This window comes from Hemiscyllium ocellatum, chromosome 16 (assembly GCF_020745735.1).
Source record: "Hemiscyllium ocellatum isolate sHemOce1 chromosome 16, sHemOce1.pat.X.cur, whole genome shotgun sequence".
Taxonomy (NCBI): Eukaryota; Metazoa; Chordata; class Chondrichthyes; order Orectolobiformes; family Hemiscylliidae; genus Hemiscyllium; species Hemiscyllium ocellatum.
Genome location: NC_083416.1, coordinates 80325756 through 80350078, shown reverse-complemented (window position 1 = coordinate 80350078; position 24323 = coordinate 80325756). Strand labels below are relative to the sequence as shown.

The following is a 24323-nucleotide window of genomic DNA, read 5'->3' as shown; positions in this document are numbered from 1 at the left end:
ACATAGGTTTAGGGTGAGAGGCGAAAGATATAAAAGGGACCTAAGGGACAACGTTCTCACGCATAGAGTGGTGTGTGTTTGGCATGAGTTCCCAGAGGAAGTGGTGGAGACTGGTACAATTATAGCATTTAAAGGACATCTGGATGGGTCTATGAATAGGAAGGAATTAGAGGATATGGGCCAAATGCTGGCAAATGGGACTAGATTAGGTTACTATATCTGGTCGGCATGGACGAGTTGGACCGAAGGGTCTATTTCCATGCTGTACATCTCCATGACCTTATGACTCTGTGAGGGAACAAAATGTAATACTTTCAAGTTTGCAAATGGCACAGAGCTGGACAAGAGAGTGCGCTGTGAAGAGGATTCAGTATGATATAGACAAGTTGACCGAGCGGGTAAATGCACGGCAGATGAACTATACTGTGAATAAAGTCAGGTCATTCACTTTAATTGCAAAAATATAAAGGCAGATTATTGTCTGAGTGATGGTAGATTGGAAAAATGGAGAAATGCAATGAGACCTGAGTGTTTTTGTGCTCCAGTCACTAAAAGTATGCAGGTGCAACAGGAGATGAACAAGGCAAATAGAATATTGGCCTTCACATTCAATATCAGGATCAGGAATGTCCTGTTGCAATGCAAGGCTTTGGTCAGACCATACCTGAGATTGTGTGCAGCTTAGGTCTCCATATCCGAGGAAGAATTAGATTAGATTACTTACAGTGTGGAAACAGGCGCTGCGGCCCAACAAGTCCACTCCGACCCTCCGAAGAGCAGCCAACCCAGACCCATTCCCCTATATTTACTCCTTACCTGACACTGCGGGCAATTTAGCATGGCCAATTCACCTAACCTGCACATTTTTGGACTGTGGGAGGAAACCAGAGCATCCAGAGGCAACCCACGCAGACACGGGGAAAATGTGCAAACTCCACACAGACAGTTTCCTGAGGTGGGAATTGAACGCGGGTCTCTGGTACTGTGAGGCAGCAGTGCTAACCACTGTGCCACCGTGCTGCCCTAAATGTTCTGACAATGGAAGGAGTCCAACAAAGGTTTACTAGAAATGATTTCTGGGATAGCAGGACTGATATATGAGGAGGTTTTGGATTTATTAGGACTATATTTACTGGAGTTCAGAAAAGGTTAGCATCATTTCACAGAAATTTATAAAATTCTTACAGGATTAGACAGGGTAAATGCAGGAAGGAACTAGGAATCTTAGAACCAGGTTTTCATTTTAAGGAAAAAGGACAGGCCACTTGCAACTTTGATGGGGTGAAATTTCTTCATGCTGGGAGTGGTGATCCTGTGAAATTCTCTGCCACAGAAAGTGGTTTAGGCTAAAACATTGAATATTTGCAAAGGATTAGTTATAATTCTTAGGGCTAAATAGATACAGGGTATGGAGAGAAAGTGAGAAGCAGGTACTGAGTTGGATCATTAGCCATGGTCATAGCGAATGGTGGAACAGGCATGTTGGACTAAATGGGTGAAAGTGAGGACTGCAGATGCTGGAGATCAGAGTCAAGATTAGAGTGGTGCTGGAAAAGCACAACAGGTCAGGCAGCATCCATGGAGCAGGAAAATCAATGTTTCGGGCAAAAGCCCTTCATCAGGAATGACGCAGGGTGCCTTTGGGTTGAAGAGGCAGGGAGCCTCCAGGATGGAGGACCAAATGACCTATCACTGCTCCTATCTACTACATTACCGTGTTGGTTTCAGCGATGATTGGTGTTGAGGATTTGCTGTGCCATGTTTGGATGGAGTGTGGTAGTCATGTATATCCACTTGAGAGGTCGGGTCACGGTCAGATGATTGGAGCTAGTTGGGTCAACTTGGATGTAGTTGGGTAATCAGAGCATGATAAGGTGTGTAGCTGATTCAGATTAGACTGGTAAGATCATCAGATGTTTAGGGGGTGGGAGGGATGTTGTGTACTAGTGACAATAGTTGTGTCTCTTGGGGGCGGCACGGTGGCACAGTGGTTAGCACTGCTGTCTCACAGCGCCAGAGACCCGGGTTCAATTCCCGCTTCAGGCAACTGACTGTATGGAGTTTGCACGTTCTCTCTGTGTCTGCATGGGGGTGCTCCGGTTTCCTCCCACAGTCCATGAATGTGCGGGTCAGGTGAATTGGCCATGCTAAATTGCCCATAGTGTTAGGTAAGGGGTAAATGTAGGGGTATGGGTGGGTTGTGCTTCGGTGGGTCAGTGTGGACTTATTGGGCCGAAGGGCCTGTTTCCACACTGTAAGTAATCTAATAGTCAGTCTGTCAGGAGAGTCGTTGTGTAGGGTATGTGGTGTCATCAGGTGGTTGTGGATAGTTGAGCTTTTTGGGATTATATGGTAGCTGAATGTTCATCAGGTAGCCTGGGGTGTTATTGGTCCTGTTAATTGTGTAGTTGCCCAGTTATTATACAAGGTTGTAAATTGTTTGAAATTTCAAAGGTAGATACATAGATCAGAACCTAGTAAAACTTTGCAGGCAAATTGCACATAAGTTCATATGCGATAACTTACATAGGTTTCTAACACACTTCTTCTGTCACATATCCAGTCATTGATGATCTGGAGGCTGGAAGACTTGGCCCTCTTAAGTCATTACTTTCAGACTGTATCCCACAACCACCTGATTCCAGATTCAAGCATGAGACAAAATTGATTCAATCTCATGATCTTTAATGTTATATTTAAATGATGCTTCTGTTTGTTGTAGGCAGCATACCATGTTCTATTCCAGCAACTGAAAAAATGACATTAAACATCCTTCTGACACATTTTCTACTGGAAAAATAATGGATTCCAATTGCCATTACTTTGGTTACAGGATGCTTACAAGGTGCAGCACAACTGCTCCCCCAATATTATTATAGCAGATCAAATGTCAAATGTGTAGCCAAGTGGACAATTAATTAATTCATTACAATGATTAGAACATTGTGTATCTTAAAAACAGAAAGTTTTAGGCATCAACAATTTTGAACAACTTATAAAGGAGTTTTTAAAATAAAAAATCAAATATCTTTTAACAGTCACAGACAAAACTATGGGAAAATAACTGACAGTAAATTCCCACAAAAAAAGCAGTATGATAATGAACAATTGATTTAGTTATATGGCATTAGTTCAAAGATAAATTCTGACTAGGAGGCAAGATTAGTATTGGCAACATCTCATAAAGTTTCACAGGATTGTCAATGACAAGCCAAATGCATAGATGTGACCTGGATTTAAAGTCTGTTTTGAAACATTCTTGTTCTGATTCAAAAGTTCATGAAGGTTAGATATTTTGGATAACACTTTGTGTTGCATTGAAAACGCAGTGAGGTGACTCTCAAAATGGCCATTGAATAACTGAAGGACATTCACATATACTGAAAATGATTGATGTTGTTTGTAAGGCAGGTGGTTTTGTGTGAAATGTGACAGCAGCTTTGACATAGAAGGTGATTGGTGAAGGCCATGGCATATGCAGTCTTGTGAGTCAATGTAGAGTGCAGGAGGGCATGCCAGGACCATCGCCAGATGTGCCAAAAAAAAGGTGTCAATCGATGAAACTACAGCACAGGACTATTTCCATGCCAAACAGCAGGCACAAAATGCACTAGATACTGTTAATGCAACCAGACCACTAACAAATCAGATGAAAGCTCTGCAGTCCTAGAATATTCAGTCAAGAATGGTGGTGAATAATTAAACAAAAGAAGATGTATGCTCCATAATTATTTTCATTCTCAATGATGATGAAGCAGAGCATATCAGTACCAAAAGCAATGCTGTAGTATTTGCATGCATCTACAGCTGGAAATGCCAAGTGATCAATTTAACTTGGCTCCTTCCTGAGGTCCCCAGCATCACAGAAGGCAGTTTTCAACCAATTCAATTCACGCCATGTGACATCAAGAAACAATTGAAAACATTGGATATGGCAAATACCGTGGGCCCTAACAATTTTCTGACAATAGGACAAAATGAGGACTGCAGATGCTGGAGATCAAGGTTGTAGAGTGCATTGCTGGAAAAGCACAGCCAGTCAGGCAGCAGGAGAATCAACATTTCGTGCATAAGGCCTTCATCAGGAATGAGGCTTGTGGGCCAAGGGGGCTGAGTGAGAAATGGGAGGGGGGTGGAGTTTGGGGGAAGTTGCTGGGAAAGTGATAGGTAGATGAAGATGAAGCTGAAAGTATAGAAAATATATTCTCTAGAACTAGCCAGGTATAGAGTATTTGGTGCATTGCAACTACAAGATGGAATCTACCAAACAAAGTAAGCAAGTGGCTGGACATGTCCAGTGTTCAAGAAGCAGAACAAATCCAACACTCCAAATTACTACCTAATCGTCTATTTTGATTGAATTATTATGTTTATTGTCTTATGTACTCAAGTACAGGGATACATGATGCACTGAAAAGTCATAGCCATGGAGCCTTAAAGTTATACAGCAAGGAAAATAGACGCTTCAATCAATTAGTCTGCACCAATGATATTCTCAAACACTTGCCTGCATTTGTCACATACTTTTCCAAACCTGTCCTATTTATGTACTTATCTAAACGTCTCTTAAGTGTTGCAATTCTATCTGCATCCACTGTTTCCTCTGTCAGTTCATTCCACATTTCTCTGTGTAAAATAAGTTGCTCCTCATGTCCTTTTTAAAATGTTTTCCTCTCACCTCAAAAATATGTACCCCGTTTTGAACACCCCCACCCTGGGGAAAAGACCCTTTCTATTCACCTTATCCATGCCCCTCATGATGTTATAAACCTCTATAATTTCACTCCTCAACCTCCTATGCTCCAGTGAAAACATCCAGCCTATCTAGCCTTTGTTCATTTTACAAAATGCAGAACCTACATTTATCCAAATTAAACTCCATCTGCCTGCTCCTCAGCCATCAGCTCCGTCGGTCAAGATCCTTTTGTAATCTTAAATAATCTTCATTTTTCACTATATGAACAATTTTGGTGTCATCCACAAAATTACTGACCATGCCTCCTATACTCTCATCCCAATCATTTATATAAATGACAAACAAAAATGGATACAGTACTGACTCCTGTGGAACACTGCTGGTCACAGACCTCCTGTCTGAAAAACAACTCTCCACCATCACTGTCAGTCTCCTGCAGTTAAGCCAATTTTGTTTCCAATTGGCAAGCTCGCTCTGAATTCCAAGTGATCTAACTTTACTATCACACAGAATCTTGTCAAAGGCTTTACTGAAGTCCATGTAAGCAATCTCTACTGCTTTGCCCACTACAATCATTTTGGTTATTGTTTAAACGCACTCACTCAGAGACATGATTTCCCCCGCATTGACGATCTCTTTCCAAATTCATGTAAATCCTACCTTTCAGAATCACCTCCAACAAACTACTCATCACCGATGTTAGGCTCACAACTCTATACTTTCCAGGCTTCTCGATTACAACTTTTCTTTAAAAGAAACACAACAAAAGCCACCCTCCAGTTCTCCAGCACCTGACCCTTGTTCATGCATGGTACAAATATTTCTGCTAGGGTCTCACAATTTCCTCCCCAATTTCCCATAGCAACCTGGGATACATTTGATCAATTTCTGGAGTTTTATCCACCTTCATATTTTCTAAGACTTCCAGCAATTCCTTTTCTGTAATGTTAACTATTTTCAAAACATCAATATTTGTTAAAAGTGTACAAAGTCACCATTTCTAGTTCTACCTTAGATCGTCAGCAAAGTAATGGATGGGGTCATCAATAGTGCTATCAATCAGTGCTTATTTAGCAACAACCTGTTCAATAATGCTCCGCTTAGGTTCTGACAGAATTTCACCTAACTTCATTGTCTCATGTGTGCCAACATAGAAAATAGAGCTCAAATTGACGTGCGATGTAAAAGAGACTCCCCTGACTTGACAGAATAAGCTTAAAAAAACAGCAAAAGTAGCATCAATGTAAACAAAGGGGATGTTTTTCTGCTGATTGGAATCATATATGGTACAATAGAAGAGGGTTGTGGGTGATTGAAGATAAATCATCTCAGCCTCAGAATATCATTTCAGGATTTCCTTATGATTTAAAAATTGAAATTACTGGAAAAGCTCAGTAAGTCTGGCAGTGTCTGTGGAGAGAAATTAGATCCAATGATCCCTTAGGGTGGCAGGATAAGTAAATAAAGTTTTGAAGAAGGTAGATGAGATGCTTGCCTTTATTCACTGAGGCACAGTGTCTAAAAGCATGGATGTGATGCTGGAACTATCAAATTTTGCTTGGGCCACAGTTAGAATATTGTGTGTGGCTTTGGAATCCACATTATAGGATGAATGTGATTGTATAGGTGACGGTGTAGAAGAGATTTACAAGGATGATGCCTGGACTGGAAAGAGAGTGACTGGACTGGGGTGTTTTTCTTGGAGCAGAGGAGATTGAGAGAGAACATGATTAAGATGTGTAAACTTAAGAGGGACATAAATAGAATGGGAGAAAGTGAGAACTGGGAATGCTGGAGATCAGAGTCAAAAAATGTGGTGCTGGAAAAGCACAGCAAGTCAGGCAGCATCTGAGGAGCAAGACAGCTGAAGTTTCAAGCATAAGCTCTTCATGAAGAATGACATTCCTGATGAAGAGCTTATGCTCAAAATGTTGACTCTCTTGCTCCTTGGATGTTGCCTGACTTGCTGTGTTTTTCAATCACCACAATTTTTGACATAGATAGGATGGACAAACTTTTCTCCATAGTGGATGGATCAATGACCAGGAACATAGATTTAAAGTAAGGGGCACAAGGTTTCTAGGGGATGGGAGGAAAAATATTTTCTCCAGAGGATGGTAAGAAGCTGAAACACTGCTTGTAAGGATAGTAAAGGCAGGAGCACTCATAACATTTAAGAAGTATTAATATGTGCACTTCTGATGCCAAAGCTATGGGGACAAATGCTGGACTTTTGGGCTTAGAGTATTTAGGTAGTTGTTTTTGACTCCAGGGACAAAAGTGTGTTTATCTGTATTGTAGCCTTCTATGACCTTATGATCTTTAGCTGTTTGAGCAATTTTTGTTCCTCTATCTAAGGTCAAAAGTGAAAATATTAATTGATGATAGCATAATATCCAGCACCGTTTGTGGAACTGATGCATTCCATGTATATATGTAGTATGCTTTAAGCGATAACTAGGCTTTGTGCTGAAAAATGGCAAGTAACATTCATCCCACATAAATTTAGAGTCATAGAGATGTGTAGCATGGAAATAGACCCTTCGGTCCAACCTGTCCATGCCATCCAGATATCCCAACCCAATCTAGTCCCACCTGCCACCACAGGGCCCATATCCCTCCAAACCCTTTCTATTCATATATCCATCCAAATGCCTCTTATATGTTGCAATTGTACCAGCGTCCACCACTTCCTCTGGCAGCTCATTCCATACACATACCACCCACTGTGTGAAAAAGTTGCCCCTTAGGTCTCTTTCATATCTTTCCCCTCTCACCCTAAACCTATGCCCTCTAGTTCTGGACTCCCCAACCCCAGGGAAAAGACTTTGTCTATTTACCCTATCCATGCCTCTCATAATTTTGTAAACCTCTATAAGGTCACCCCTCACCCTCCAACGCTCCAAGAAAAACAGCCCCAGCCTGTTCAGCCTCTCCCTGTCACTCAAATCCTCCCACTCTGGTAACATCCTTGTAAAACTTTTCTGTACTCTTTCAAGTTTCCCAACATCTTTCTGATAGGAAGGAGACCAGAATAGCACACAATATTCCTACAGTGGCCTAACCAATGTCCTGTACAGCAGCAACAGGACCTCCCAACTCTGATACTCAATACTCTGACCAATAAAAGAAAGCAAACCAAATGCCTTCTTCACGATCCTATCTACCTGTGACTCCACTTTCAAGGAGTTATGAACCTGCACTCCAAAGTCTCTTCACTCAGCAACACTCCCTAGGAGCTTACCATTAAGTGTATAAGTCCTGCTAAGATTTGCTTTCCCAAAATGCAGCACCTCACATTTATTTGAATTAAACTCCATCTGCCAATTCTCAGCCCATTGGCCCATCTGGTAATGATCCTGTTGTAATCAGAGATTTCTCTCTTCGCTGTCCACTGCACCTCCAATTTTGGTGTCATTTGCAAACTTACTAACTGTACCTGTAATGATCGCATCCAAATCATTTGTGTAAATGACAAAAAATTGAGAACCCAGCACCGTTTTTTGTGGCACTCCATTGGTCACAGGCATCCAGTCTGTAAACAACCTCCACCACAACCCTCTGTCTTCTACTTTTGAGCCAGTTCTGTATACAAATGGCTAGTTCTCCCTGTATTCTGTGAGATCTAACCTTGCTAATCAATCTCCCATGGGGAACATTTGTTAAACGTGTGGGCGGCACGGTGGCACAGTGGTTAGCACTGCTGCCTCACAGCGCCTGAGACCCGGGTTCAATTCCCGACTCAGGCGACAGACTGTGTGGAGTTTGCACGTTCTCCCCATGTCTGCGTGGGTTTTCTCCGGGTGCTCCGGTTTCCTCCCACAGTCCAAAGATGTGCGGGTCAGGTGAATTGGCCATGCTAAATTGCCCATAGTGTTAGGTAAAGGGTAAATGTAGGGGTATGGGTGGGTTGTGCTTCGGCGGGTCGGTGTGGACTGGTTGGGCCAAAGGGCCTGTTTCCACACTGTAAGTAATCTAATCTAATCTAATCTAATCTAATCAAACGCGTTACTGAAGTCCATACAGATCACATCTACTGCTCTGTCCTCATCAATCCTCTTTGTTCCTTCTTCAAAAAACTCAATCAAGTTTGTGAAACATGATTTCCCCCACACATTGAAGCAATTTAACAAAGAGAGAATCTAACTATCATCACGATCAGCAACCTGCTAATTATTTCCATCAGAAAGTAAACTAGATGAGCCATCTAAATACTATAATCACAATAGTCAGCCTTTGACTTGGAATTATGTCATGGGTAACTCACCTCTTGTCCTCGATGATCTACAAGACAAAATCAGGATTGTAATGAATGCACTCAAGAAACTTGATATCATTCAGTGCACATGATTGGTGCCACATCCACATCTGTAACGTTTGCTTCCTTCACCAGTGAACTACAGTAGCAGCACTGTGTCCCACCTCCCAATTGCAATGCAGTCACTCACCAAAGCCCATCCAGCAGTTCCTCCTGACCTCTACCACCTACAAATACAGGAGAGATATTCAGGTAGAAACATGAACAGGCAGGAAATAGAGTGTTACTGACCATATGCAGGCAGATGAGATTACTTTAGAATGGCATCATGATGGCACAAACATGGTAGGCCAAAGGGCTTGCCATGTGCTGTATTGTTCTATATTCGTTGTTCTATGTTCTTGCTGCAAAGCAACATTGCCACCTGCAAGTTCCCCATCAAGACATATACAATCCTGACTTGGAATTATATCATAATTCCTTCACTGCTTCTGGGCTAAAATCCTGGTTCTCCCTTCCTCACATCACTCTGGACATTCCTATACATCAAGGAATGCAACATTTTGGGATGGCACCTCCCAACCACCTTATCTCAATCAGTTAGGGATTGGCAATAAGTCTGTCATGTCCACATTGCAATGGAAATTAGAAACGTCTTATTAGAAATCCACATTGCATTACATTTGTAGTTTATTTGCACTTATTTAATTGCAATAGCTAAGATGATCTCATTAAATGCAATATTCTGCTACAGTTTCACACATTTTCAGATACATATTCCATTTTTTTAAAAAATCACATTGATTTGATCTCACTCTCTAATAATTATACCTTGTGGAACAAAATTGTTTAGAATTTAAGAACTTTGAGTCATGACCATTCCTACGTAAACGCTGGTTACTGCATTGACATGGCATTATTTGTTGCCCCGCTTCATCCTATGTGTTACTGAAAAGTTCGTTCATGCTCCTGTTAACACCAGGGTCTATACATAACTAGAAGATTTATTTGATGTCCTCCGTCTGGAATCTGTAAGGAAAATTCTACAAACAATAGAAAATCACTTTACAACACTTTCATTGATCTCAACAAGACATGCAATCCTGTGAGCAGAGCTGATCTATTTAAACTGCTGAAAATACTGTTTGAGTTTGAATGCTGCTCAATGTGATCTTGCCTTTCCATGGTAAAATGGATATGGCTTGCAGGCTTGACCAGCATTTATTAATTGTGTCTATTTAGGTTTGAAGAGGTAGTAATAAGCCACCATCTTGGACTGCTGCATTCTATGTTCATCTACTAAACCATACTACTTACAAATCAAAAATGACAGAAATCTTCTCAGTGTTCATGACCTCAGACTGAAGACAAATACGTATCAAGGCTTCATGAGAAAGTTGCTCAATACTATACTTGCATTCCATAACAAGAAACAAAATGGAACCTTCTCATAGTACATAAAGAGATTTGGATGTAAGTTTGCTCACTGAGCTAAATGGTTCAATTTCAGATGTAGCACTGGTGATATGGCACGTTTTGTATTAATGTGTTCAGGTTGGCTTGGGTTGGTGTTGTCATCTTCTGTGGTGATGCCATTTCCTGTTCTTTTTCCCATGGGGGTGGGGGGGGGGGGGGGGGGGGGGTGGGGGTGGTAAATGGGATCCAAGTCAATTTGTTTGTTGATAGAGTTCTGGTTGGAGTGCTATTCTTCTAGGAATTCTCATGCGTGTCTCTGTTTGGCTTGTCCTAGGATGGCTGTGTTGTTCCAGTCGAAGTGGTTTCCTTCCTCATCTGTACGTAAAGATACTAATGAGAGTGGGTCACAGCTTTTTGTGGCTAGTTATGTTCATGTATCTTGGTGACTGGTTTTCTGCCTGTTTGTCCAATGTAGTGTTTGTTACAGTTCTTGCAAGGTATCTTGTAAATGACTTGTTGTCTGTATGGGATCTTTCAAGTTCATTAACTGCTGTTTTAGTGTGTTGGTGTGTTTGTGGGCTACCATGATGCCAAGAGGTAGAATATCTTGCAGTCATTTCCAAGATGTGTTTGATGTGGGGGAGGGTGGCTAATCTGCTTATTTCGGTTTTCTGCTGAGAAATCGGTAGACTGTGTTCATTGGTACCTGTTCTTTTTGAATGCACTATATAAGTGATTTTCATCTGTTCTTCATAGTTCTTCTGTGATGCAGTGTGTGATGGTTTGTTAGTACCACCACACACTGCAGCATAGAGGAACTATGAAGAGCAGAGGAAAATCACCTATACAGTGTATTCAAAAAGGACTGGTACCCAATGAACACAGTTCATCAACTTCACCAACAATACCACCCCACACTCAATTTCATCTCAACCATTTCTGACACTTCTGTCCCCTTCCTGGACCTCTCTGTCTTCATCCCTGGAAACTAATTGACCACTGACATCCATTTCAAACCCACTGACTTCCACAACTGCATCAACCATATCTCCACTCACTGACTCTTCTGCAAAAATGATAACCCATACTCAATTCCTCTGCCTCCACAGCATCTGCTCCCAGGATGATGTGTTCTACTCCAGGACATTCCAAATATCATCCAACTTTAGGGATCATAGCTCCGCCTCCTCAGTAGTTGAGGATACCCTTAAGTGCATCTTCTCCATTTGCTGCACTCTGTCCACAAACTGCCTTCCCTCAATAACAATAAGAATCAAGCCCCCTTAGTTCTCACATTTTACCCCACCAACCTCCAAATCCAATGCATAATCCTCCAACATTTCCACCACCAACAATCAGACCCCACCACCAACAGATATTTCCTTCCTGTACCAATCCACTTTCCACAGGGACCATTCACTCCATAAATCTCTTGTCAATTCTACACTCCCCATCAACTTCACCACCACACCCAATCCCTTTTCCTGCAACCGTAGAAGGTGCAGCGCTTGCACCTACACCTTCCCTCTCATCTCAGCTCAAAGCTCAATACAGTCCTTCCAGGTCCGGCAAAGTTTCTCCTGCGCTTCACCGAAACTCACCTTTTGTGTCTGTTGCTCCCAGATTGGTCTCCTTTATATCGGGGAGACCAAACGCAGTCTTATGGACTGGTTTGCAGAGCATCTGCTCTGTGCATGCATCAACGAACCTGATGTTCTAGTTACTATCCATTTTAATTCTGACAACGCATCCATCCTTAGCCTCCTCCAATGTCAGAATGAGACCAAATATAAACTGAAGGAGCAATACCTGATATTTTACCTGGGGAGCTTATAGCCCAATGGCCTCAATATTGACTTCACCAGCTTCAAAAAGCCGCCACCCCCAGTCTTTTCCCATGTCCAGCTGTCCCCCTGCTCTCACCTCCTTCACCAGAACTTAGCTGTTCATCTTCCTGCTCACCTATCTGCTCCTCCCTTCCCACTGACCAATCACAATAACCTCCTACATGCATCCACCTATCACCATTCCACCTCCCCTTCCAGCAGCCCCACCCCACCCCCTCCCTCTATTTACTTCTGGGCTCCCCTTCCCCTCCCAGTCCTAACAAAATGTTTCGGCCCAAAACGTTGACTTTCCACACATGCTATCTGAACTGCTGTGCTTTTCCAGTCTCACATTTACCAACTCAGCTATTGTAATATCTTCAGATGTTACATGCAACTTAAACAATAGTCTCTGCAACAGCAGCAAACTGACAACAGAAAACTGTAAGTCGACCAAACTCCTCAAAGTGCTTCTCTACTGTCATGAGATCACGGCAATAAATATTTGGCAGCAGATTGTTCTGAACAACTTCCACCTTTGCTGTCTCATAAACAACATTTGGGTTCTTTGGCAGGTCAAAATTAGTAAGGCAGAGTTATGGACTGTGCTAAATTCCATCTGCATACACTGATTGCTAACTAAATAATATCTGCACTGGTAGACCACAATTATCACATGGATCACAGCAATATATTCAAATATCTTCTGTATAGTAAACTGATAATTGGGTTTTGGCCTGCTGTGCAATCAATGCCTGTGTGACAAGGACCATGCAGGAATATCAAATAAAAGCTTTGCCATTGGTAACTGTAGATAGTCAAAGATGATTGTGACTTTTCCAAGTTGACTGTTTGGAGATGCATTGTAAGGGTAATGCAGATGGACAGCTGAGATGAGAATCTCAGGGAAAAGACACCTCAATGAATCTTGTGCCCTCTCAAGCCACTGTCTTCCTCAGCCACAATTATCACAGACAACACCAAAATAATTCTTCTGACCTCCAACAAATGATGTTTAATGTGATGCAAGTTGGTGCAATAAGAAGAAAAGATGACAGTACAAAAATACTAATACCCACAGAATCATAAATCCCGTCATGATGAATTCACTCATCTTGCACCTTGAACATCTAGAATTTATTCAGAACTCTGGTTGAAATATTCTAAAACAGACAAAATCCTTCCATTACCAGTGTGCTCATATTATATTATGATCTATCACTGGCTTGAGTTTGTTCAATGTGTCTAAATTTGGACCATTTTACATGCTTTTATCCACTATTGGTGGCTCTCAATTCTGCTATCTCAGCTTGGCTGTCCGGAATTCCCTTCCAAAATGTCATTGCCTCTTCCACTCCTCATAAAAATGCACTTAAAACCTACATCTTTCATCAAGCTTTTGGTTTTTTTCTTTATTTAGAATATGATTATACAGTTTTACCCTACAAAAGTCCTTCAAACATTAGAAGTATTCCTCCATAACGTGTGTGTTACTGGCAGGGCCAGCATTTATAAGATCATAACATATTAAAGAAAAATCTGGCCATTTTGCCCATTCAGTCTGCTGTGCCATTTGATTATGGCTGATACGTTTCTCAATCCCATTCTCCTGCATTCTGCCAGTAACCTTTGATTCCCTTAGGAAGTAATGAACAATTTATCTACCTGTCTTAAATAAACTCCATGATGTGGTCGCCACAGCCTGTTGTACAACAAATTCAACAGATCCACCACAATCTGGCTGAACAAATTCCTCCTCATCTCAACAATTGTACGTTCATTCTGAAGCTATGCTGTAGGGTATTTGTTTCTCTTACCAGTGAAAATACCTTCTCCACATCCATACTATACAAGTCTCTCAATATTATGAAAAAAAAACTACAATTGCTGGGAAGGCTTAGCAAGTCTGGCAGCAGCGATGGAGAAAAAGGAGTGTTAACATTTTGGGTCAAGCCAACTTTCTTCAGAACAGTCACTGGACCCAAAACACTAACACTGTTTTCTCTCTGTTGATGCTGCCTGACCTTTTGAACTTACCAAGCAATTTATGTTTTTGTTTCTGATTTCCAGCATCCACAGTTCTCTAGCTTTTCATCTCAGTAATCTGTAAGTTTCAATGAGATACCCCCTCATCCTTATAAATTCCATTGAGGACAAACTCAGAGTCCCCAACATTCCTTGTCTGACAAGCTTTTCATCCCTAGGATCATGCTTGTTTTCCTCCTCTGCATCCCTTCCAGGTCAACATATCCTTTCTCAGATATGAGGTTCCAAAACTGCTCTCAATAATCTGACCAAAGTGTTATCCAACCTCAGCAGTACATTGTTGTTCTTGTATTCTTGCCTTCTCAAAATGACTGTTTACATTGCAATTGCCTCCCACCCCACCCAACTGCTAACTGAGCCTGCATGTTGGGCTTGAGACATTCCTGAAATAGGACTGCTAAATCTCTCTGTGCTTCAGATTTCCAAAGCTGTTCCTCACTTAGAAAATAGTCTCAACATATATTCTTCTCATCAAAGTGCATAATTTCACATTTTCGCACATTGTTTTCCATCTGTCACTTCTTTGCCCATTCTCTAAGCCTAACCAAATTCATTTGGAGCCTCTCCACCTTCTCAACAGTACAGGTACATGCACGTGGCTTGGTGTCATCTGCAAGCTTAGCAACAATGCCCTCAATTCCTACGTCCAGTTTTGATCAGATTACTTACAGTGTGGAAACAACCCTTCGGCCCAACAAGTCCACACCGACCCACCCACCTACACCTAACAATACGAGCAATTTGGCATGGCCAATTCACCTAACCTGCACGTTTTTGGACTGTGGGAGGAAACTGAAGCAAACTCACGCAGACACGGGGAGAATGTGCAAACTCCACACAGTCAGTCGCCTGAGGCAGGAATTGAACCCGGGTCTCTGGCACTGTGAGGCAACACTGTGCCACTGTGCCACCCACTCATTAATGTATAATATGGATAGTTTTGGTCCTGACACTCACCCTTGCAGAACTGCATTAGTTATTGGCTGCCATGCTGAAAAAGACCACTTTATCCTCACTCTCTGCCTTCTGCTTGTCAGAGTCGAGAGTGTGGTGCTGGAATGAAGTGCTTATGCCTGAAACATCGATTCACATGCTACTCGGATGCTGCCTGGCCTGCTTTGCTTTTCTAGTACCACGTGCTCAACTTTGATCTCCAGTATCTACAGTCCTCACTTCTGCCAGTCAGCCAACCTCAATCTATGCCAATGCCTTTCCCCTAACACCACAGTCACTTACCTTATTTAGCAGCCTCCTGCATGGCACCTTAACAAAGGCCTTCTAGAAATCCAAATAGATTACCTCAACCAACTCTCTTTTGCCTAAATTGCTCACCACCTCAAAGAATTCCAACAGATGTTTCATATATGACCGCTCCTTGATGAATTATTTTACCATGCATGTCCAAGTACTCTGAAATATCATCTTTAACAGTAGATTCAAAACCCTTAAAAACAACCTGGTGACTTATTCAACTTCAGACCTTTCAGCTTCTGCCTGATTGATGGCCTCTACACTCACCTCTGCTCCAGACTCTCTTGAGGTTCCAATATGCTGCTGGTGTTTTCCATGAAGATTGATACAACATATCTATGCAATTCTGCAGCCATTTTGTTGTTCCCATTATTAATTCTGCAGCCTCATTTTCCAGCTGTCCAAAGTCCACACTTGCCTTATGTTAATGGAAAGCTTACTCTCATATTTCACCTATTTGTTTTAGTTATCCTTTGCTGACTTCTAAAATTTTCCCAATCTTCTGGTTTTCCACTAATCTGCACAACAATGTATGTTTTTTTTGCTTTTCTGCTGTCTCTGACTTCCCTGATCAGCCATGATGGCCTTAGTCCTCTCCTTAGTATAGCTCTTCTTGGAATGAATCTCTGCAACGCCTCCTGAATTATCCTTGGAAACTCATGCTGTTGCAGTACTACCCTGCTCTGTTTTCCTTCCAGGCAACTCTGGCCAGTTCATCCTTCATATCTTTGTAGTTAACGTTACTTAATTGTAATACCATTATGTCTGATGCAAGCTGCTATCTATCAAACTGCAGGATGAATTCTTTCCAAATGTGATAGAGGTTCCTTCACCATAAGGTTCCTGCCTATTTTTATCTTGAATTGAGTGGCTTGCTGAGCCATTTACAGAAGGCAGTTGAGAACAAACAACATTACAGTGACTCTGGAGTCACATCTAGGCCAGACCAAATAAGAATGTATGTTAATAAACAAGACTTTTTGCAACAATCAACAATAGTTGCATTGTCACCACTACTCAGACTAGCTTTTATTAAATTCAGAATTTATTCATATAATTTACATTTCAAATGTTACCAATTTGGAATATGATTAATTTATTACCTTGAGTTTCCAGATTATTAGGTAAGTGTAATTAGAACAATACCTCCACCCCAATCATCAAGGTTCATTGGGAGGCCTTAGGGAATATTGTCTACTTCCAATATCTCAGCAGTATCATGTTGGCCAAAGTAACTTTTGAAGAAGAGATCCATCACCACTTCTAATGAGTCAGCACAGACTTTGGCCGCCTGAGGAAAAGGGTGTGTGAAGACAACATCGGATGCAAAACCAAGATCATGGTTTACAGAGCTGTGGTTGTTCCCATCTTCCCATGATGCTCTGAGACATGGACTGTCTACAGCAGACACGTCATGGTGCTTGAGCAGTACCACAAATGCTGCCTGCACAAGATCCTGTGAATTCACGAGGAAGAAACTTGCAGGAGCGTCAGTGTCCTTAACCAGGCCAACATCCCGAGCATCAAGGCACTGACTATCCTTAATCGGCTATGATGGGCCTGGCACATGATCCATATGACCGATACAAGACTGCCAAAGCAGGTGCTCTATTCCCAGTCTTGAAACGGCAGGAGCTCCAGCTGGACAGAGGAAGCACTTCAGTGATGCCTTGAAGGGCTCACTCGTAAAGTGCAGCATTCCCACACAAACCTGGAAATCATTGGCCGATGACCGTCCAAAGTGGAGGAGGAACATCAGGGAAGGCACCTTGAGACTTGCCATCAGGAAAAAGTGAAGCCAAGTGATAACTGTGAAAGGAGGGTGCTGCCACATCAATGTTCCAGCTACCCCTTTCCATGACCACCTTCTACCACAAATGTAACAGAGCCTGCGGTAGCTGCATTGGTTCTACAGTCACCTACGGACTCACCCTGAGAGTGGAAAGGAGTCATCCTCATCTGCAAGCACCAGCAATGAGTGAACATGCCACCACCTTTCCAGAAATCCATCAAATGAAATCTGTTGCCATGGGAAGTTTTATTCAAACGTAGGTTGTTTTGTTTGTTGAACGTAGCAACGGAAGGAGTTAACTCGCAGGAAAATTCATAGGGACGTAGTTAGGTTCTTCCAGAAGGCAAACGAATAAAACTGGAACAAATATATTTGAATATTATGTGACTGTTTTCCCATTTAGTTCAACCAATATTGCAAAATTCGGAAAGCCCTCAGTAGTGCATAAATGTTTGATTCATTTCTCTACCATATTTCAGGATCAGTTCCAGATCACAATAATCGTGTAGATGACTTTCCTCTCCCCACCCCTCACTTCCCCTGTATCACTGTACAATCTTTTTAGCAACAACTTCCAAATAAAACTTGCTTGTTATCGGTCCATTGCTCAAGTTATTTAGCTTATTGTTGAAGAGTGAAATAAACAATTGGAAAAAAAAATGTGCTGTAGATAAAATGGGACCTCTATACTGAGATTTTGTTTTTAAAAAAGTAAAATAACGCATTATAATAGAACTGATAAAATCTAGTAATTTCTTCGTTCACCGTTACTCCTGTATTAGACTGAACTGGCAATTCCCACCAATAACGATGCACGTTTTGCAACTTTCATCATATCATTTCGCGTAAGTCCGAGTGATATGGGTTGAGTTTATTTTATATTTCTTTCACTCACCTCACTGATAATATTCGGCTTTTGTTTTTTTTGCTGATTGTATTCTGAGAAATGCACGTCAGTATTCTTGATATTGCTTCTACGTGTTGCAGAACCGAAAGGCGTGAGAAGTATGCAGTTCCCATTCTCGCGTTCAGTTGTTGGACGAATCAGGCAATACGTCTCAGAGAGTGACCCAGTTCCACGAACTTCCATAACATTTGTAGTTGGTTGAACGTTGGGCGCTATCCGAGGATTTGCCTGAGACTGCTTCGATGTATTGTTTCTAATCTCACGTCCAAAACAACAATTCATCAGAGAACAATCGTCGCTGTGATCATTGCTATTGTGGCACATTGTGGTAACGAGCGCAATTATTATCAAAAAAAGGATGAATGAGACAGTACCTAGGGATATTATTATATAGATGGCGAAATCCGTCGATTGCTCAATATCTTGGGGTTGATTGCTAACATCTGACATAATTGCAGCAGTCTTATCCATCAGCGACAATGTAGCTGTGACAGTAGTGGAGAGGGAAGGATGACCATTGTCCTTTACCAAGATTATGAGCACTTGTGTAGTTGAATCTCTGTCTTCAAAGAGTCGCATTGTTCTGATTTCTCCCGAATTGCGTGCAACAGTAAAAAGAGTTCTATCAGTAGATTGGATCAATTGGTAAATCAATCTGGCATTCTGTCCAGAATCAGCATCAACTGCAGTCACTTTTGTCACCAGGTAACCTGGATTTGCTGATCGAGGCATCATTACGTAAGTTCCATTTTTCGACAGGGAAGATACGACAACAGGAGAGTTGTCGTTTTGGTCGAGGATTACAACGTTTACCATAACATTGCTACTGAGGGATGGAGTTCCAGCGTCTCGAGCTTGGACGTGGATTTGAAAGTTCTTAAATTGCTCATAATCAAATGAACGCTGTGAAAATATTTCTCCATTTTCTGAATTAATTGATACAAAGGACTCGATAGGCATGCCTTGAATCTGACTCGCCATAATAGAGTAAGAAATATCAGAGTTTTGACCAAGGTCAGAATCAAAAGCCGTAACCGAGCAGATGGTTGCTCCGGGCGTATTGTTTTCCGATATATAGGCTGTATACGTTGACTTTGTGAAGTGTGGTGCATTGTCGTTAATGTCAGAGATCTCCAGTACAATGATTTTGTTGGTGAAGAGACGAGGCGATCCAGCATCTGAACAAGTGACATTAATTGTGTATTGAGGAACAGTTTCTCTGTCCAATAATGCACGAATAACCAACATGTAAGAGTTCTTGAAAGACGGTTTCAACCGAAATGGAAGGTTATTGGGAACATAACAACTAATTTTGCCATTTTCTCCAGATTCCGGATCCGCTACGCTAATTAGAGCTATCATCGTTCCTATCGTAGCATTTTCAGTTATGGAGCTGGATAATGACATCAGCGTCATCTCAGGTATGACGTCATTCATGTCGACAATCTCCACTACAACTTTGCAATATGCAGGAACAGAATTAGGACCCTGGTCTCTGGCTTGCACGTTAATCTCGTAGACGCTGGCTTCTTCATAATCCAATACTCCATTAACTGTGATTTTTCCTGTATGAGGTTCTATACTAAACAGTTCATGCAATCTGTCTGGAGTGTAACTGCTAAAAGAGTAAATTATTTCTGCATTTGTGCCTTCATCCAAATCAGTCGCATTAAGGTTAATAACTAATGTATTAGCGATTACATTTTCAATCACTTTCACCCAATAAACAGACTGATCAAATACAGGCACATTGTCATTGGCATCAAGAACAGCGATAATAATTTGGGCATTACCAGATCGTGTTGGAATCCCGCCATCTAAGGCACTGAGAAGTAAAGTGTGTACAGCTTGTTTTTCTCTATCCAAGAATTTATCCAGCACCAAAAATACACTCTTAGTTCCATCACTGCTGTTTTGAACATTCAGCGTGAAGTGATCATTTGGACTGAGGTTATAAGTGTGAACAGAGTTTGTACCGACATCGGGGTCATGCGCGCTCTGTAGTGGAAAGCGAGTTCCCGGAGGTGTTGATTCAAGAATCTCCAAACGTAGCGCATCCTGCGGAAAACTGGGGGAATTGTCATTGATATCTTGTATTTCAACCTCAGCACGGTACAGTCTTAATGGTTTTTCTGTAACAATCTCGATATTTTGCAAGCACGTAAGAGTTTGGCCGCAGAGCTGTTCCCTGTCAATTTTGTCATTAACAAACAAAATTCCATTCTTTAAATTAACTTCGAAATACCTCTTCTTTGCAGCTGACATGATCCGAAACCTGCGGATGGACAGTTCTCTCGCATTTAATCCAATATCGTTAGCAATATTCCCAACGAAAGCGCCGTCTTCTAATTCTTCTGGAATTGAGTAATGAATCTGGGCAGAAACAAAATCCCAGACGTAAAGCAAGATAATGGAAAACGACGTTTGCATTATCTGTGTAAAGACGTCCTCTCATTCGAACTCAGTCGCAAATAGTAATAAAATGTAGATATAGATCAGAGCTTCTTGACTTGGTGCAAAGTCCAAGGGACAATGATTGATAAATAACATGCCCTCCCAGCGTAGAATGACTCGAATAAAAGGAGATCAAAGATGGCTGAGATGCAACCGCAATCTGGTGCTGGCTTTCCCTTCTCTTCCTTCTTCAGCGTGTGTACGGGGCTGCGGAAGGACTGATGGATGTCTTCATTTTTCAATTCTTCATTGGTAGACAGCGACACAAAGAGTCTTATCCAATAATTACACATCGTACTTCCAAAAGTCACATCATTCCTCAGTGTAAAGATCACCTAGTGAGTTGAACTTGAAATAGTCTGCTATCATAATTAGCTGAAATGGGGTGAGCAGTTCCAGGGAACTCGTAAACCTACGACTGAAACTTAATAAAGTTTTAGTTGCGCAGTGGAAATAACACGCTGTATCATAACTTTTTGCATATTAATTTTTAAAATGTGTATGTTGTGCCCCTCTCTCTGTTTTAAGAATCGCCTTAATTTTGCTGACAACCAGTGTTCCCTGCCTAATTAATCTAGCAGTAATCTGGCTGCCCATGTGATGTACCAAAATGCGAAACTGAGTTGTCAGACCTGGCCACAATGGAAGTCAGTCTGTATTTCTGCCTTTGAAAGAACCTCAATAATGTTGGTAGGCCTTGATAAATTAGATGCTTAAATAAATTCAAAAAAAAATCATAAATTGACTCAGACACTTAAATCTGTTGTTACACTGCAAATGCTTTGCTTAGTCTGAATTTCCTTGAATTCAGCTTACAAATTCACTCTTAATAAAACAGTAGCCACAATAGTTTGTCCGTTTAACTTTAAACAGATTCTGCCTGAACGATATAATGATGATAAAGTTGCCCTCTCGTTAAAAGGAAACGACTGGTGGTGGTTTAAATTGAAGGTTACCAAACCTCAGGTGTGGCAAGAGGTTAAGAAGTTCCTTTGAAACAATCTAATGCCACATGGGAACTAGCCTCACTTACTAAGCATTGAGTCAGCTGAGCCCTGCTGTGCTTTAACCAGCAACACATTTTCAACTGAGCTAACCAACCCCCAACATGATATGAATGATCAGGGGAAGGCGCGCTTTTTAAAAGGGTGTAAGTACACTTAACTATGAAGCAACAGAGTACATAGATTATATTTGGTATGCCCTACAGACTGAATAGCAAAGTACAAATTAGCACAAATCTTCATATAAAATACTTGCCTCTTCCTCAATTCACTCAAGTATCATTCTCATTGTCCTCAGCTGGGTACTCTCGGATTCACACAAGCAGCTTCAAGAAAGAGCCACGAGACCAAAACATCACTACAAATGCAGAATAATAGGTGAGGATATTCTCGAAAACCTCTCCGTTCCGCAGCTATTTGACTAGAAAGACAGATGATTGACAGGAATGCAATTGATGCCATTAGCTAACTCTAGTCGGAACTTTGCTGTCATTAACGCAAACAAGGAAAAATAAACTTTTTTTATATTGCATATTTCGGAGGCTGGGAATGTTTGAAAGCATTTCGAAGAGAAATAAATATTTACGATGTTTAGTTACTATTGTCACAGAATCAGAGAAACGTCACCGCTCAGAAGGAGGACACTTGGTCCAATTGTCTTGCACCTATTCGTTAAATAAGCATCACTAACTCGTGCTCAACTCCTGTTTTATCCCTCATATCCTTACACATTATTTTAATACAAGTAATCATCCAATGACTCATGGAATGCTTCAGTCGAATCTTCTCCCAAACTCACTTCCAGGCAGTGCATTTAAACCAGAACTCTTGGCTAAGTGAAAAAAAAGTTTTACCTCGCTTTCACCTTTGCTTCTTTTGCAGATCACCTTAAGCAAGCGTAATTGGGGGAGAGCAAACAAAAAAAAACAGTCAATAGTAAAATTTTCCGAGCTGGAGAAGAAATTAACAGAAGGCAGCGTCGGATCAGCGTTCATGCCTCTGGCGATCTGAAATTGCCATCAACCTGAAATTGCCACCTGCGACTTCCCGCCTTCGCCCTCGTTGTTAACACTTACAACAGATTCGGCTTCCTCAACAGACCATAGCTCCACTTTCAAGGGACTCTTCCTGCTACCCCCAACCCCCTCACCGCCCACACCATCCCCATTCCCAAAACTATCTCCCTGCATCGGTAATCTCAGGTCTTCGAAAATTCTACATTCTGAGTTCGATATATTTTAACTAATCTGTTTAGAAATATGCACTTCTGGAGCAGGTGGGACTTATGCCCTGGTGTCCTAGCTAGAGACAGGGACACCACATCTACGTCATGCCCTAATGTTTAAATAGCCGTCGCCAGGAAGACACGCCGAAAACTACACAAGCTTCATCCGATGGCTCAAAATTCCATTTTAAAAATGAACTAAAACACAGAAAAGCTATTTTATTAGAATTGTTTGAGGTCAACGGGTAGGATTTCGCTATTCTCTTTTGTATGGCCTCAAACAGGCGACAAACAAATATAGTTCGGTTGACGCTCATCTGAAAAGTTACGTGTTTGATAAAGTCATGATTTGGAGATGGCGCTGTTGGACTAGGGTGCTCAAAGTTAAAAATCACATTACACAAGGTTATAGTCCAACAAGTTTATTTGGAAGCACTAGCTTTCGGAGCACTCTCCTTATCAGGTGATTATGAAGTATATGATCGTAAGATAAAGAATTTATAGCAAAAGCTTACAGTATGAGGCAACTGAAATTATATATTGAAAAATACCTTGATTGTTAAGTCTCTCATCTTTTAGAATGCCCATGTTGGTTTCAGTTCTTTCATGTGTAAATCTTAAAACCTTTTTTAAGAGTTACATTTAAAGTTAACAGGCAATGGGATCCTGTGTGAGAACTTCTCTAGCTATGTCAAAGGCATCTTGAAACCCACTGCACAGGGGACTCCCTGTTTCTGTTGCAACTACAGATTTCTTACAGAAACTCAGCACCCACTGACCAGTCTACGCAGGAACATGCTTCATCACAATGGACGCTTCAGCACTCTACACCAGCATCCTCCACAATGGATGTTGGTTTGCTCGCTGAGCTGGAAGATTCATTTCCAGATGTTTTGTCACACTCTTAGGTAAAAACTTCAGTGAGTTTCCAGGCAAAGCACTGTTGATAATTCCTGCTGTCTATTTATATATTTTGGTTTCTTTGCGTTGGTGATGTCATTTCCTGTGGTGATGTCATTTCCTGTTCTTTTTCTCAGGGGGTAGTAAATGGGGTCTAACTCGATGTGTTTGTTGATAGAATTCTTGTTGTACATCGAGTTAGGCCCCATCTACCACCCCTGAGAAAAAGAACAGGAAATGACATCACCTCAGGAAATGACATCACCAACCTAAAGAAACCCAAATGTACAGATAGAAAGCAGGAATTAACAACAGAGCTTCACTCAGAGGCGCACTGAAGATGTTATCTAGTGGAGTGACAAAAAGTCTGGAAATGAACTTTCCAGTTCAGTGAGCAAACTTACATCCAGAACCTCAACCTGAGCTACAAATCTTCTCAAAACTCGCTAATCCCCCACAATTACAGAATCGTGGCAACAGCCTCAGTACTCAACACCAACAGCTGCCAATCTCTGAGCACAATTCTGCAACTCATCCACTTTATCCTT

The 24323-nt window shown here is 41.5% G+C and overlaps 1 protein-coding gene across 1 annotated transcript in view; it reads right to left on the bottom strand.

Moving 5' to 3' along the window:
• LOC132823111 (uncharacterized) overlaps positions 1-20622 on the bottom strand; it is a 225643-nt gene extending 205021 nt beyond the window's left edge. Inside the window, exons 1-2 of the mRNA XM_060836651.1 lie at positions 18181-20622; positions 8964-8980 (exon numbers count right to left, since the gene is read on the bottom strand). Of these exons, the coding sequence (XP_060692634.1) occupies positions 8964-8980; positions 18181-20622 (2459 nt within the window). The remainder of the gene's footprint in view (positions 1-8963; positions 8981-18180) is intronic.
• Between the last annotated feature and the right edge of the window lie 3701 nt (positions 20623-24323).